Consider the following 13,556-nt stretch of genomic DNA (forward strand, 5'->3'; position numbering starts at 1 on the left):
TGTAAAAGGGAATAAGAACTAGAATTAATAAATGTCTAGACAGTTGATGTTTTTCCATGCAGGACTCAAACCTATTTATAAACATGACTAAATTTAAATTACCACCATGTAATTCATGCATGAACTGAAGAGCAGAGAGGCTACATAAATTGTAAGCTCACATAAGTTCCAAGCAGAAAAAAAAGCACCTCTTTGGCTCAGCTGTTCACCTAATTTTTACTGAGTCTCATAAGACAACTGCTGACAGAACCATCAGAAAAAGTTACAAGGAAGCTTCCCGTATATGGAGACAGTATAAAACCATGTTTGTCTAAAGCGACACTTACTTCTCATTAGCAATTCTAAAAGAATGAGCAAAATTCAATAGACAGCATCTCTGCAACTTCCCTAAAGCCAAAAAAGTTTAGCAATAATCCCACAAATTTTTCCACTACAAAGTAATGTATCACCCCTCAATCTCTTTTTTCACTCATACCATGCAGAGTACTGCTATGAGTATTTCCTCTTCCAGAAGATTACAACTAAGAAAGAACTAAATATTTTTAAATAAAACCAGAGCAATATTCACATTGCCAAAAGGCATTTGAGAAATCTGGCACATGTTTTCTTTTGAGTCATTGAGCGAAATTGCTCAAAAATATATGTATCTAAATCCTAAGACACAGGAACTTTGAAAGACACACAGGTATAGTCTTCAAAAAAAGGGGGGGAAAAAAAAAAAAAAGAGAGAGAAACCTTAAAGGTAAACTAAGCAGAGGATTCAGGGGAACTCACAGTATCACCATCTGTTTCAGGAACATTTAGATATGTCCATTTTCTGTCAGAGCCTTCTGGGGAGATCTTTAAAGCAGGTAGTACAAAAGATCAAGAGAAAAAAGCATTAGATAGCTGCAGTAAGAAAGAATGAGTGCAGAAATAAATCTTTACCTATACAGACAGGTAAAGGAAGTTTGTATTGCAAAGCCATAACGAGAAAGGAAAAAAGTATCACCATATCAGAGAAATGTTAAGTGCTTTCCATATACTTCAAGTATCAAAAGACACATGGCCTTAAATAGAAATTTAAACCATGTGGTAATTAAACAGAAATTAATTATCTGCTGTATCAAAACAAATTACATTTTAGAACACCAAATCCACAGATTTGGATTTGTATTGGATTGTATTTGGATTTGTCCTCATTTATGTCTGCATGAAGTCAATCCTCTCTTAAGCTAGTCAAAAGCTAAGCATTCATGTATTTGCTGGATTGGCACCATTGTAAGAAATGGCAGTTTCTCTGTGGAGTTTGTAAGAACAGATGAAAAACGCACACAAATATTGAAACAAGTCACTCTGGGGAAAAAATACAGTAATAGAATACTGGGGGGGATCACTTTTCCCCCTCTGCTTGCTAGGGCAGTATCTGGAAATCTCACCAGTGATCTCAAGTGAAACTGCATCTTGATCTCCCTCCTTCTTCATCAGCCGCAGAGAGGAAGGGAGAGCACAGTCAAGGGGAAGAGCCACACAAAAAGAACTGGTCTGTGGCAAAACTCAGTTCTCCCAGGACCTTGCCTAAGGGCCCTGCAGCACAGAAAGCTGGAGGGTTAAGCAGGCCTGTGCCAATGTGACACAGACATGAAAAACCAAACAAGCAGTCATTACCCATAAAGTTAATTTTATACACCATGTAGGAATAAAAAACAGGAAAAAAATGTTGTGGTTTGTGGGTTTCGGTTTTGTTTGGGTTTGGGGGTTTTTTGCCCTTTTTTTTTTTTCTTGTGTGGTTTTTTTTTTGTTTGGTTGGTTTTGGTTTTTGTGGGGTTTTTTTTGTTGTTTTGATTTTTTGTATTTCTGCTGGCCTTCTTTATCCTTAATTTACATAAATAAATAGAAGAAAAAAGAAAAATGCTTGTCTTTTTAATCTTTGGTATAATTGGCTGAAATTCCATGAGCAGGACTGGTTAAAATTAGTGGAGAATTAGCAACACACCCCAACAAAGATGCCATATTTCCTCCTATTCCTCAAACTTTGAGCTAAATTCCTGCCTTTACCATTAATGCATTTCCATCTCTAGCATACATGGAAATGGGTATACTTGGAAACTGTTAGTGAACTTAACAGTCCCAGTATGTGCTCCAACATGCCTAAACTATCCCTGTAACAGAAAAGCAAAAATTTGTGTGCCCACTTCAGTAAACAAACAAGGTTATGCCAACACAAGAAGGTGGATGAGGTTTTTCTCTGCTGAATCCAAATACTCTTTTTCTTGATCTTTAGGTAAGCAGGCAATGAAGGATAAACAATTGGGAAAACAAAAATGAACAACCCAGAAAGTCCTAAACAAATAGATGACCCCAAAATTTGTGCAAACACAATTTCTGAATTGCTTTCAAACCACAAACAAAATAACACAAATTTAGTAGAAGTATTTTATATTCTTCATTTTTTTCACCATAGACTCTGTTCTGTGGCATTTACACTGGACATTATATATGCTAAATGTAATGTTCTTATGAGATCTATTGATTTTCCAGTTTCATAAGTAGTAAACAACCAACAAATATGGAGGATGTGGACCCATATTTTAGTACCTCACTAAGATTTGCATTTGTTTTGTATCATATCTTACTGCTGCGGTAAGGCACTGGAACAATTCAGTATTACTGATATGATGGGTCTTGAAAACAACACATTAATATGTTTTGGAAAGGAACCAGTGCAGGATGTAGGGAAAACTAAATACACCGTTCATATATGAGCTTTGGGAAAACACAAAGTAAAATACTCTAATGCTGAGATACAGTTCCTGTTCAATGTAATTTCCATTTCCATTTTAGCTCCCTCATGTTACAGGCAGATTTCAAATACCTTTACCCTTTGAGATATTTCTTCCTTTACATCAAATGCTCATTGTCAGAGCACCCATACTATACTCTAAATTCTCATATTAAAAAAAAGAAAAAAGAAAAAAAAAAAAAAAAAAAACCAAAGAAAAACCCCATGCAGTTAGAATCTACTGTTAATAACATTGTTTCAGTGAGACTTAATAGCACACAGTCTTTTGACAGATAAGTACGTGAAAAAAATCCATACAGTGCAGAAGGCTCAAAGGCTTACAATAAGCAGGCTAAAAGCAAAAATAAGAGAGAGAGGGAACATTAGTAACTAGTAACACACACTAAAGGGGAATAAAAAAAGAACCTGTAAAATTCACTTGCTCTTGCAGGGAGAAGCAGCTTGCCATTAGCAACTTTACCATTAACATAGCATGCAGTGACATTAAAAATCATGTCATGGTGAATACAGAGAAATGAGTGCACAGAGATGTGAGATTATCTCAAACCTACAGCACTGGGAAAGCTGCGCTCTGCTTAAGAAAAAGGTCAAAGGGAAATCTACAGCAAAGGACAAAACCCAACACACAGACAGAATGCTGCCTACAGCACATAGAGGGAAGGCTCTCTAAATACAGTTCCTCAATTAGTGGCCTAAATGGAGAAAGCACTTAAGCACCTGCAAACCTCATACCTATATTCAGAGGAAATAAAAATAATACTGCCTATAAAATCCATGGGGCCAGCAAGCATTGGAGACAGCATCATATGACAGAGTCATAGTCAATCTCAGGTAAATGGGTCTAATTAGACCAGTCAACAGGCTACGTTTGCTCAAGTTTGATTTGGTATTAAATGCCACATGCGTCTGTTGTGACTGTTTCTGTGAACTACATGTTCCAGAAAGGAAAAAGGTCTGGATATGGCCAGATCTAAGATACCAAAATGCACTGTGTCAGTAGTTTTCTCAGCCCTTTCTCCTCCCCAGGTAAGCCAAGCTTGGGTTTGGCCAACTCCATCTCTTTGGGATCAAGAACTTAAGTAGGCATTCCCTGGGCCCTGCCTGCATGGGGACTAATGGAGAAGCAGTCTAGAAAGGACAGTTCATAGGTTATTGACATGGAACAAATTTTCTCTTCCTTTTTAGCATACAGACTCTTCATCTCTTCATCCTCTTCAACCCTCTCATCTTCTATCTGGAGTTTGTTGCAGTTTTCTGATACTCTGTAAGACGACCAGAGCTATTCTTAGGCACAAGACATGAAGAATACTGGCCAGAGAGGGCTCCATGACTTTCCTGAAGATGCTATCAGTTTCCCACATCCTAAGTGTCAGATCCCAAAAATGCTGGACAGTCATAAACTAGACATGTTAAAGGCTACTTTTATAATCTGATTTCTTTCCCAATGAATAACAGACTACATAATCAACTCCATAAGGCTTGTTATATCCATTTTGCTGCATCTCAAGTAACCTGAAAATGTACCCATTCTTTTAAAGCTAACATTAAGTTGCAACAGTTAGACAATTGCAAGACTCGGGCATCTGATCTACAGTATATAGCTTGTGGGTATGACAAGAAACAAAAGGATGTATCAGAAAAGTACTGCAAATATTGCAGAAGGTAGAAAAGTCATCACTAACCGAAATCCCCAAGTACCTCCTTCCACACTATAAAGAAAAATACTTTTCAGATGTGGGTGGCATAGCAATTATGTAATGAAGAATGGGAGAAGCTGGGCTGGGGGATGGACAATGATGCCACAGAAGTGGTATGTGTGCAAACACACAGACAAGTATTTGTGTCTCAAGAACCCAAACAACCAGAAGGTGGTTTGAGATGGAAGATCCCACCACAGCATTGTTCTCTTCATTTCAAGTAAATTAAGTGCTCCTCTGCAAAGCTGAGCAGTCACGTACTGCAAACACCTATGTTTTGCCTTCTTCAAATGTCAGCTTGGTAGTAACTTGACCATGTGAGGAAATCTGATGATGAGTATGCAAAGTGGTTTTCTCTTTGATGCGCTACACAGAACAGCATTAAAAACATAAAAGATGATCTGCTGCTAAGTAGTATGAAGTTAAACTCCTTTTTGGAGAAACTGTGGTCATTTGTGGAAGAAAAAGCATATGTTGTCTACTCAAGATCTTACTGTTGATAATCCACTTGTCAAATGTTCGTGTTTCCTTGAATAACTAGAAGCCACTACGTCATCAATATCTTCTTCTGCTTCATCCAGATAATCCTAAATGACAAACACTCATTTTAGTCATCATGTTCTGCTCTGTATTTGGTCAGCCTCTGCCACTTGGTTTTGTTTCATATATTTTTCACTTTTGGAAGACAGTGCAGAATACATTCAAAATTCTAATCTCTAGAGGAATTTCATTTTAGATTTTCCACATCTTTGCACAGCCACATAGCATAAGGGGAAAAGGTGCTGTTTTGGTTTTAGGGTTCAATTGCTTAGGAACTGAAAAACTTCAAATACATATTTCATATCTTATTCTGGAGATGCATACCTTTGCTTAGCCAGCAACTGTACACATAAACAAAATCCACTTCTATACCTACTAACAATCCCATGTGAAATACCTTATTCTACTTACTACTATTTGCATCCAGGAATTCAGGTTTGGAAATCTTAGAGGGAAACTGAGAATTTTTCAAATCTTAACAAAGTGAGTGAATTAAGGTCTAATACCAGGGGCCAGGAGATCATTGAAACTGGCTTACCCAAAGACATTTGTAGCCAGATGCCATTAGATGATTCATTTCTTGGTTACAGTCCAAGTTCTATGTTTTTATGGGACACAATTCGTATTACACTTACACCCTTCCACACTTTCTTTGGTTTCATGAACACTATCATTAAAACAGACCCACTTTCTAACAGGTAGTGCTGAAAGCCCTGGGTTATTGTCAAACGGCTTGCAGAGCAAGCTTGGGAAAAGCTTGCTCTGCCATCATACACACTGAATATATTTCAGGTATAAACAAAAATCCAGTTGATGTGCATATTTTAAAAAGAATTAAATCCCTGTATTACTTGAATAACTAAAAAAGGGGGGGAATCAGTAATTGCACAGCTTCATATATATGCTTGAGTTTTAACAAACAAGACAGAACTGTAACATCTTTAGCTCATATACAGAAAAAAAAAAATATTTAAACATAGCAATAGAGTAAAATCTAAAAAGTAAATTAAAATCTAGTTGATAGTCCTAATAGGACTGTTCACTTTAAGTAAAAGTTACAGGAAAAAACTCCAACAGACAACTATCATGCTGTTAAGCGCAGCTTGGAAATTTCAAGCATTTCCTTAAACCTTATGGCAGGTATTTTGAAAGACACTGCTTCTAGTTGTAATGGAAGTCAAATGTTCAACCGCCTCATATCCGCTTTAAAACCATAAAAATCTCATGTGGTAAGCTACCTCACTCTCTGTTGCTTTGTGGCTCTCATTCTCTTAATCTAAACAGCGAAGTACTGTATTTAAACTCAGGAGAGTTCTATGCTAATCAGGAAAAACAGAGCAGGGAAGAAATGCTGCTGGACAGCTGAGCTGTCACAGTTTATGTCAAGATCTGCAGAGCATTTCTCATTAGTAGACGTAGAACTAGACGTTGCATCTCTTCTCCTTTGCTCCAATGACTGAACTGAAATAAAAGCATCTGAAAGTGATGCAAAATTTTCTATTACTACTTTCCTATTGTAACTGCATATTTAATATTGAGCAGAGGAAAATCAGGACAAGCCACTACTCTATTTGGGACCAAAATTTACATACTAAAGGAAATATTTCCCTTAGCTTTCTGTTCTTACAATGAGCTTTCTCTGCTGATCTCTTCTTCTTTCTTATCTATTTAGGGCACTGTTACCACCCCACACAAAAAAGAAGTCACATATTTTATACTCTAAGGAAAAAGTCCATGGAGATCCAGGCACAACAGAGCAAACTATTTCAGGGAGACAGAGAGCTGAACGCCCAGAATTAAAACTCCCAAGACCCCTAAAGCAAAAACAAAACACCTCAACCCATACTTTACTTCTACTTTCCTCATTGACTTCAGAATTCAGGTGATGTACTCAAGTTTAAAACTTGGCACAAGAATACACCATTTTCTTTCTTGCCTGTACCAGAATTGCTTCTTCCTGTTGTAACACACGCAAAACTCCTTCCTTTGCACTGTTGTATACATTCTTGTGGACTTTAAAATAAACAATGCTATATTTTTACTGCTGAATAATTAAATACAAGGCAAAAAATAAACATCTTCAGACTGGAGTGTTTCAGGTCAAGACACTCAAATATTAAAAGAGTCCTAATGACAGCTAGCTGACTACTGATTTTTCTCTGCAAGCAGATACCTGAAACTAAAAGAATGGTTAATGTTTAACTGATGCTCTTGATCCATTTTGCATCACAATGATTATGTTTCTTAGGCGTTAAGAACTGCAACTACATAATTGGTTAGTGTTATTAGCTTATTAAAGTTAGAGCTAGTAGGACATCAATCTCATGGTCTCCTGTGGGGGTTATAAAATGCACTTTATCCAATTACTTCTAATAAAGCAGCTGAGTATGTAATGAACACTACTGTTCAGGAATTCAACATACATCTCTAGATAAGGTGCGCACACTTGAACACAACACTAGATTTAAGTGGTTCCCCATACTCCATGATAAATATATACAACAGTATGTGGGTTTCCTGGGGTTGTCCCTTTTCACTACCTAGAGAAATGTTAAGTTAGAGAAGCAAAATGTCCATTCAGTTTTCCAGCTGATCTCTCTCCATGTGTGTCATTGGTTTTCCTGATAAAGCTGAGAGCAAAGCGGCTGAAAGCCCTTTCCCACCCTTTCAGCTGATAAATTCCAGCAATCTGCATATACTATTGACATGGGGTATCTCCCACAGCACTGCTGCCAGATCCCATCACCCAGGAGTAAGAAGCTGAAGGACCTCAGCTAGCTCCTCCAGTTGGCCAGGAGAAAATGAACTCTAACTTTCCAGAGGCTGCAGAAGCTGTTACCATATTCATCAGATATCTCTTTTTTTTCCCTTGCCTCTTATATCGAGCACCAAATAAATTAAACTCCAGCAGGAATGCAACTTTTATCTCAAAACCCTGTATCCATAATGAATATAAGGCAACACTCTGAAGGACTCCCGTGAGTCAAACTACCCTAAAATTATGGTAACACTAAAGCTGATGAATGCAATCAATTTATTTCCTAAGACACAGCATATGAGAATATCATATATTATATATTTATTATTATAAGACATCTATGAACTCCATTATGAATTGAATTTAAAGGGGAATTAGCACTCTCACAGACCCTGGAGCAACTAAATCAATGTTATACCACAAGGGAGATCTACGTTAGCAAAGAAGCTACAGAGTTGCTGAGATGCAATCTGAAAATTCATTCAGAGTCAGCAAGAATGAAAAATGAAAGAAAAAAAATCCCTCTGAATAAGAGGAAGACAAAAATCAAAGAACAGAAAACCACTCTGGACTTTGTGTCTCTGACACCTGCCTCAGAAATCCCTAAGTGATAACTACCCCACCCTTTACAACTAGAGCAGAAAACTGACAAAAAGATTTTTAAGGTTTTTCTTATTTTATGCTTTTCTTCTGCAATATTTTCCAGCTTCTTAACCAAGAACACATCCTTTTTCTTTATTACAATTAAAAAATAAACCACTTATTTTTGAAGTTTTACTTCCACAGAAATCTGACACACAGGAATGACCTTTTTTATTTCCTTATAGATTAATCCAATCAAAGCAATGCTGCAGGCAAATTCTCTGAGCACTTACAATCCAAGAAACAGATGGGAATCCCAAATTGTTGTTTTCCACCAAGCCACAAGTATCAGAGGCTACAAGAAGGGGTGACATCTCCCATGGCCAATGCTCTTCTGAAAAGAGCAGATGGCAGGGAAGGACTGTGACAATAGACAAAGTGCATAAACCATAATGCAGAGGACTATCAGTTTTCTTAACCTATAAGCATGATTTCTGGAACTTCAGAAAAGAGTATAATTAGATGAAGGACTTTTTTAACAACTCTTCTTCCCCTCCCTGCATATTTAATAAGCTTGGAAATTCTTTTACAGCAATTATGCACATCTGCAACTTGTTTATCTTGGATATGTGCAGAAGAAAAGAAGGAAGTTATGAATCACTTCAAGAAAAGCAGCCTAGAATACATAGAAAAAGGCATGGAGATGTATGGCAGAAAACAGTGAACAGGAAAAAGCACCAAGCAACAGTGGCAGAACTAAAAGGGTGGTCTTCATTTGATAAAAATATACATAAGGAAAAAATCAGAACCAGACAAAGACAAAAGACTTTAAAATATAGTATTTCTCAGCATCAAAATTAAAATTTAAGAAAGTATGAATTAACAAAACTTCAGAGCATGTATAATACAGTGCCTAAAATTCCTTTTCAGGCTAGATCTCTTTCACCTGTGAACTCAAAAACCAGAAAATCAATAACAAACTGTAACCATGACTGCTCATTTAAAAGCTTATCAAATATCCCTGAAATAGATACATATGTATACATACAGTGCCGATTTCATAAGTCTGAGCAAACAGGATTTCCACTAGATAAACATTTACATATTTATAACTCACCATTTCCTGATCTAAGGCACTAGGTACAGATCTGCTTCTTATGCTCAGAGTATCCTCATTTCCTTCAGAGAAAGATTCGCTCAAATCTATCTCAGATCGGCTACGATCTGTAAAATAAAAGCAATTAAAATGTTTACTATAATTTGTACAAAAACATTCAGTTCCATCTTCTACAAATCCAACCAGTTTTTATTCTAAAAAAAAAAAAAAAAAAAAAAAAAAAAAAAAAAAAAAAAAAACCAAAACGAAAAAATCAAAACAACATTTTAGGTATCTGTCACAAACTATGGCAACTGAACAACATGATAAATGGAAAAATATGACTTCTGATGCTGTTCAGCCTTCTGGCCAATATTTTTTCTCCTGCCCTATATACCTGCTGTAATTGCCTCCTGTGGATGATACTGCAGATCAAGTTTTTGACTTTCTCTGGTATGCCTGTCAGCCTGGAATATTGCAAAATTTACAGTACAAGTGTTCATGGTTATTATTACATCACCACCACCACCAAACTCTTCCCAGTGTCTGCTTCAGAATTCAGCAACTAGGGATGGACATAGAAAGTACTTCTGCCATTACTGGTGTTCCCTGTGCAGAAAGGAGGGGGCAGCAAACAAGTCTCGACACCTGCACAAATTTGTTTCAAGTCCTACAGGTCTCTCAACCATTCTATAGGCATAAAACATGTAAGATGTCTTTGAGAAAGATCTTAGTCCTCTCCAAATAAATCTTCTGTGTGACTGTTCAATATACTGTGAAAGATAGACAGACCTTGCAGGTAGGAATCTGGAAAGTTTTTAACTGTTAATCTTCTACCTGGGCTTTAGAGCTCCTGAGATAATGTCCTTTGAGATCCCTCAACAAGGAGACAATGAAGAATCTGAGGCCTTTTCCCACGTTGCCTGTGATTTTGCTCAGTGTCCAGTTGCTTTGGTAACATGAGGCCAGTTCTTTTCTACTAGGAAAGCCTTTATCTTATAAGGTAGCAGAAATAGGAAAATTTTCACTTCCTATAGAAGTCTGTAATGTCTCTGCCTGGAGTTGCACCATACAATATTCTCAAATAAACTCCAAATCTTTCAAGTTCTAAAATCTAAGGTGAAGAACATTATGTCCTTTGATGAGCTCTATGCGATACAGCACTAGATTTCTGCTTTGGGCTAAATTCAGATGAAGTAAAGCGAGCCCGGCTGTGTTTTGGAGAGAAACCTGTGTATCTGAACCCACTCTGTTAGCCCTGTAAGAAGCTGACCGAGTGTCTGGGAGGAGCAGAAGAGCTCAGGGCACTCCTGCTTCCTATTTCAGATAGGAAAAGGAGGATGTCCACCCGCTGTTGCAAAGTAGATCTCGCAGCACTTTCCTGTGCAAGCCTCATTTACCTAACAGCCTCCAATGTAATGAGGTAAATTACAGAGGAATTGACTGGTTCAGTGCATCACATATAAAAATGAAAGGACATGAAGCCTGTAAGGGAATTGTTCTCTGACAGCTCATTGTTTTCCAAATATGCTTCTGGGAAAAGTGGGAGTGAAATGTAATGGCAGATAGGTAGTATCTGCACAGAGTCGACCACATACAGAATGATTTCACAATGTGCAATTATGAATGAAATCTTACAACAATTCTAAGAGCATATAATTTACCTAATACTAACTTTGTGCCAACATTACTGGGATTAAGACTACTATATTTTCAAATATAAAACTTGTTAAGTTGTATAAACTTGCTTTGAAAATGGAAGAATTTTCAGAATGAATATGAAGAAGTTTATGAAATTTAATAATCTCCTGATGATATAGGCTGGCAGAAAGAAGGAAAAGATTTAATACTTGCCTGATGACAAAGAAACCCTAGAAACAGCAATGGAAGGTGCTCCAGATGCTTTCCTACCACGCTTCTTTACTAAATCTTCAGGTACACTTTCACTTGCTGGAATAATCACGCCATTGTCTAAGACAACATCCTGACCAATAAGAAAAATGCACATCCCATAAATACAAAAAGCAAGCTTATTCACTATCAGCTTAAAAGCATCATTTCTATCAGCCCCCAGAACTCTAAAGCTCCTTTAGCATTCAGTCTATTATTGAATGTATTTAGATTACTATCTAATGCGCTTTGCTTAGCACAGATCATGCATAAAATTTGCACAAAGATGTGCTTCATGCCTACATTCTGAGTTTGCAACTGAAGAATCAGAGCAATGCATCAGGAGTGAAAGGAGGGGAATGAAATACTCAAATCTATTAAGTTTACCTAGCTTAGAAATCAAAAGAAAAAAAAAAGGCAAGAAAAGATAAAGCCTAAGTTTTTTTATACCACCATAATGATTTTATTCAGAGTAAACCCAAATGTATTTGAACTAATCAAACTATGCCAGCCTTACCCCCTAAATAAAACTGATATACTTGATATCATTATGGCCTTTTACCTTCCTTTAAAGGAATAACTAAGAACATAACTCCTTCTAAATTAAATGGATTGGCCTTTTTCAACCAAATCTAATGCACTTGAAATCAAGTCAGTCTGTGGGCCAGCAAGTATATAAATAAAACAACTATTAATTTATTTACAGCTCCCAAAATTGCCCTTCATATAACTAACTTATTTTTTTATCAGGAAAGACAATATATTAGACCACATATTTGGAAGATAGAAAAAAAAAAAAGTATTTATGCATTCAATAGGGCCCTGATCTCAAATGCTTACATACTTTTTTCCAAACTTTAATGGTAAAAGACGTTACTCTGACTATAAATTTCGCTTTCTTTATACACTTAAGTCATGGCAACTGGAATAACTTGCTAGTTCAATCCTGATTTCTTAAGGGGGGTAACTGAAATGAGACGGATGTCTCAGTGCACAGCAAGGAGGAACTGCTTGACAAAGAGGCAGACTGTCTGGGAATGAAGAGAGTGTCTGATTCTGGCTTCTGGCTAGATGATTATTATGAAACAGCCAAGGCAGCTAGCTCAGTCATGTCCACCTACATCCCAAGAGGCCTAACAACAGGTAAGAGGAATCCCACCTTCCATTTTGATACAGCTTCTAGCACACATTTTATGTTATGCCATAAACTATGCAGAGCCCAGTCCAAAGCCAAAAGAACCTCAAGTCAGTATGGCCTGATCTTCTGCAAGTATTGAGCTTGCAATGATTTCCTTAGAAGTCAGCAGGAACAAGCCGGACTCTGCATGTTTAAAGTCACATCCTCAGCATCCACAGCACTTACTCTAGGCCCTGAAGTGCCAAAATGCTTACTCCCATCCTTCTGCTTCCCAGTTCAGAATCTGTAACTCATTATGTAATGCTGGACATTAACTGCAATTCTTAGACAAAAGAAAAATGTCTGCCAAACCAAAAACCACATCACTGATAGAACATGACACGTTTTGTTCTAGTGAAGATCTTCACTGGTCCCAGCAGAATTAAGGAATAAACAAAATTTTCTCTGTAAGGCTTGTCCTTTCCAGGCTAAAAATCAATCTAAAAGGGCTGATGCAAACCAAGTCATCTTGTTTGGTGTCAGCTGTATTTAGTGTTAGCTCTGCATCAGTGTACTTACCCTGCTATAATCTGCAGTCATGCTGCGCATGCTGAGTGCTGGAGACCTCGGAAGGGAAGGTATGGAAACATTGCCTCTGTTCATGGGACCCACAGTGCATTTCATATGGCCTGCAGTGGCCTCTTTATCACTGCTGTTCAGTGAAAGAGTACTCCCTCTGGAATAGAGAGAAGGTATTAGAGTGTTATTGCTTTAAGCAAACCAAAGCAACCCATTTAGCAAACCACTGCAAGAAAACAGCCATGGTAACAGTTTACTAGAATAACATTGCCCCAGATGAACTGTGTGACTGCAAGGAAATGGTCACCTGGAAAGGAAAACACTGTGTTTTATACATACAAGTAATGTGTTTTCAGCACTCCTACCATAACTGCAAAAAGCCCAAATGGGCAGCTCTTTTCCAGGCTGCAGAAGCCGCATTCATCCATGAACATGGCAGTGTTCACGGCTGGGTTGGACAGGGCCTGGAGCAACCTGGTCTTGTGGGAGGTGTCTCTGCCCATGACAGTGGTGTT

General features: G+C 37.5%; 1 protein-coding gene across 10 annotated transcripts in view; it reads right to left on the reverse strand.

The window, feature by feature from the left end:
* The window catches only part of SYTL5 (synaptotagmin like 5), a 105,599-nt gene that overhangs the window by 35,357 nt on the left and 56,686 nt on the right, over window positions 1-13,556 (reverse strand). For 9 of the 10 annotated variants that reach the window (XM_030476790.1, XM_030476794.1, XM_030476792.1 and 6 more), the window contains 5 exons: window positions 13,042-13,198; window positions 11,310-11,439; window positions 9,477-9,583; window positions 4,974-5,066; window positions 775-840 (listed from right to left, as the gene is read on the reverse strand). In XM_030476790.1, the coding sequence (XP_030332650.1) occupies window positions 775-840; window positions 4,974-5,066; window positions 9,477-9,583; window positions 11,310-11,439; window positions 13,042-13,198 (553 nt within the window). The remainder of the gene's footprint in view (window positions 1-774; window positions 841-4,973; window positions 5,067-9,476; window positions 9,584-11,309; window positions 11,440-13,041; window positions 13,199-13,556) is intronic. The other variant, XM_030476796.1, reaches the window with a different exon arrangement.

Source organism: Strigops habroptila, chromosome 2 (assembly GCF_004027225.2).
Source record: "Strigops habroptila isolate Jane chromosome 2, bStrHab1.2.pri, whole genome shotgun sequence".
Taxonomy (NCBI): Eukaryota; Metazoa; Chordata; class Aves; order Psittaciformes; family Psittacidae; genus Strigops; species Strigops habroptila.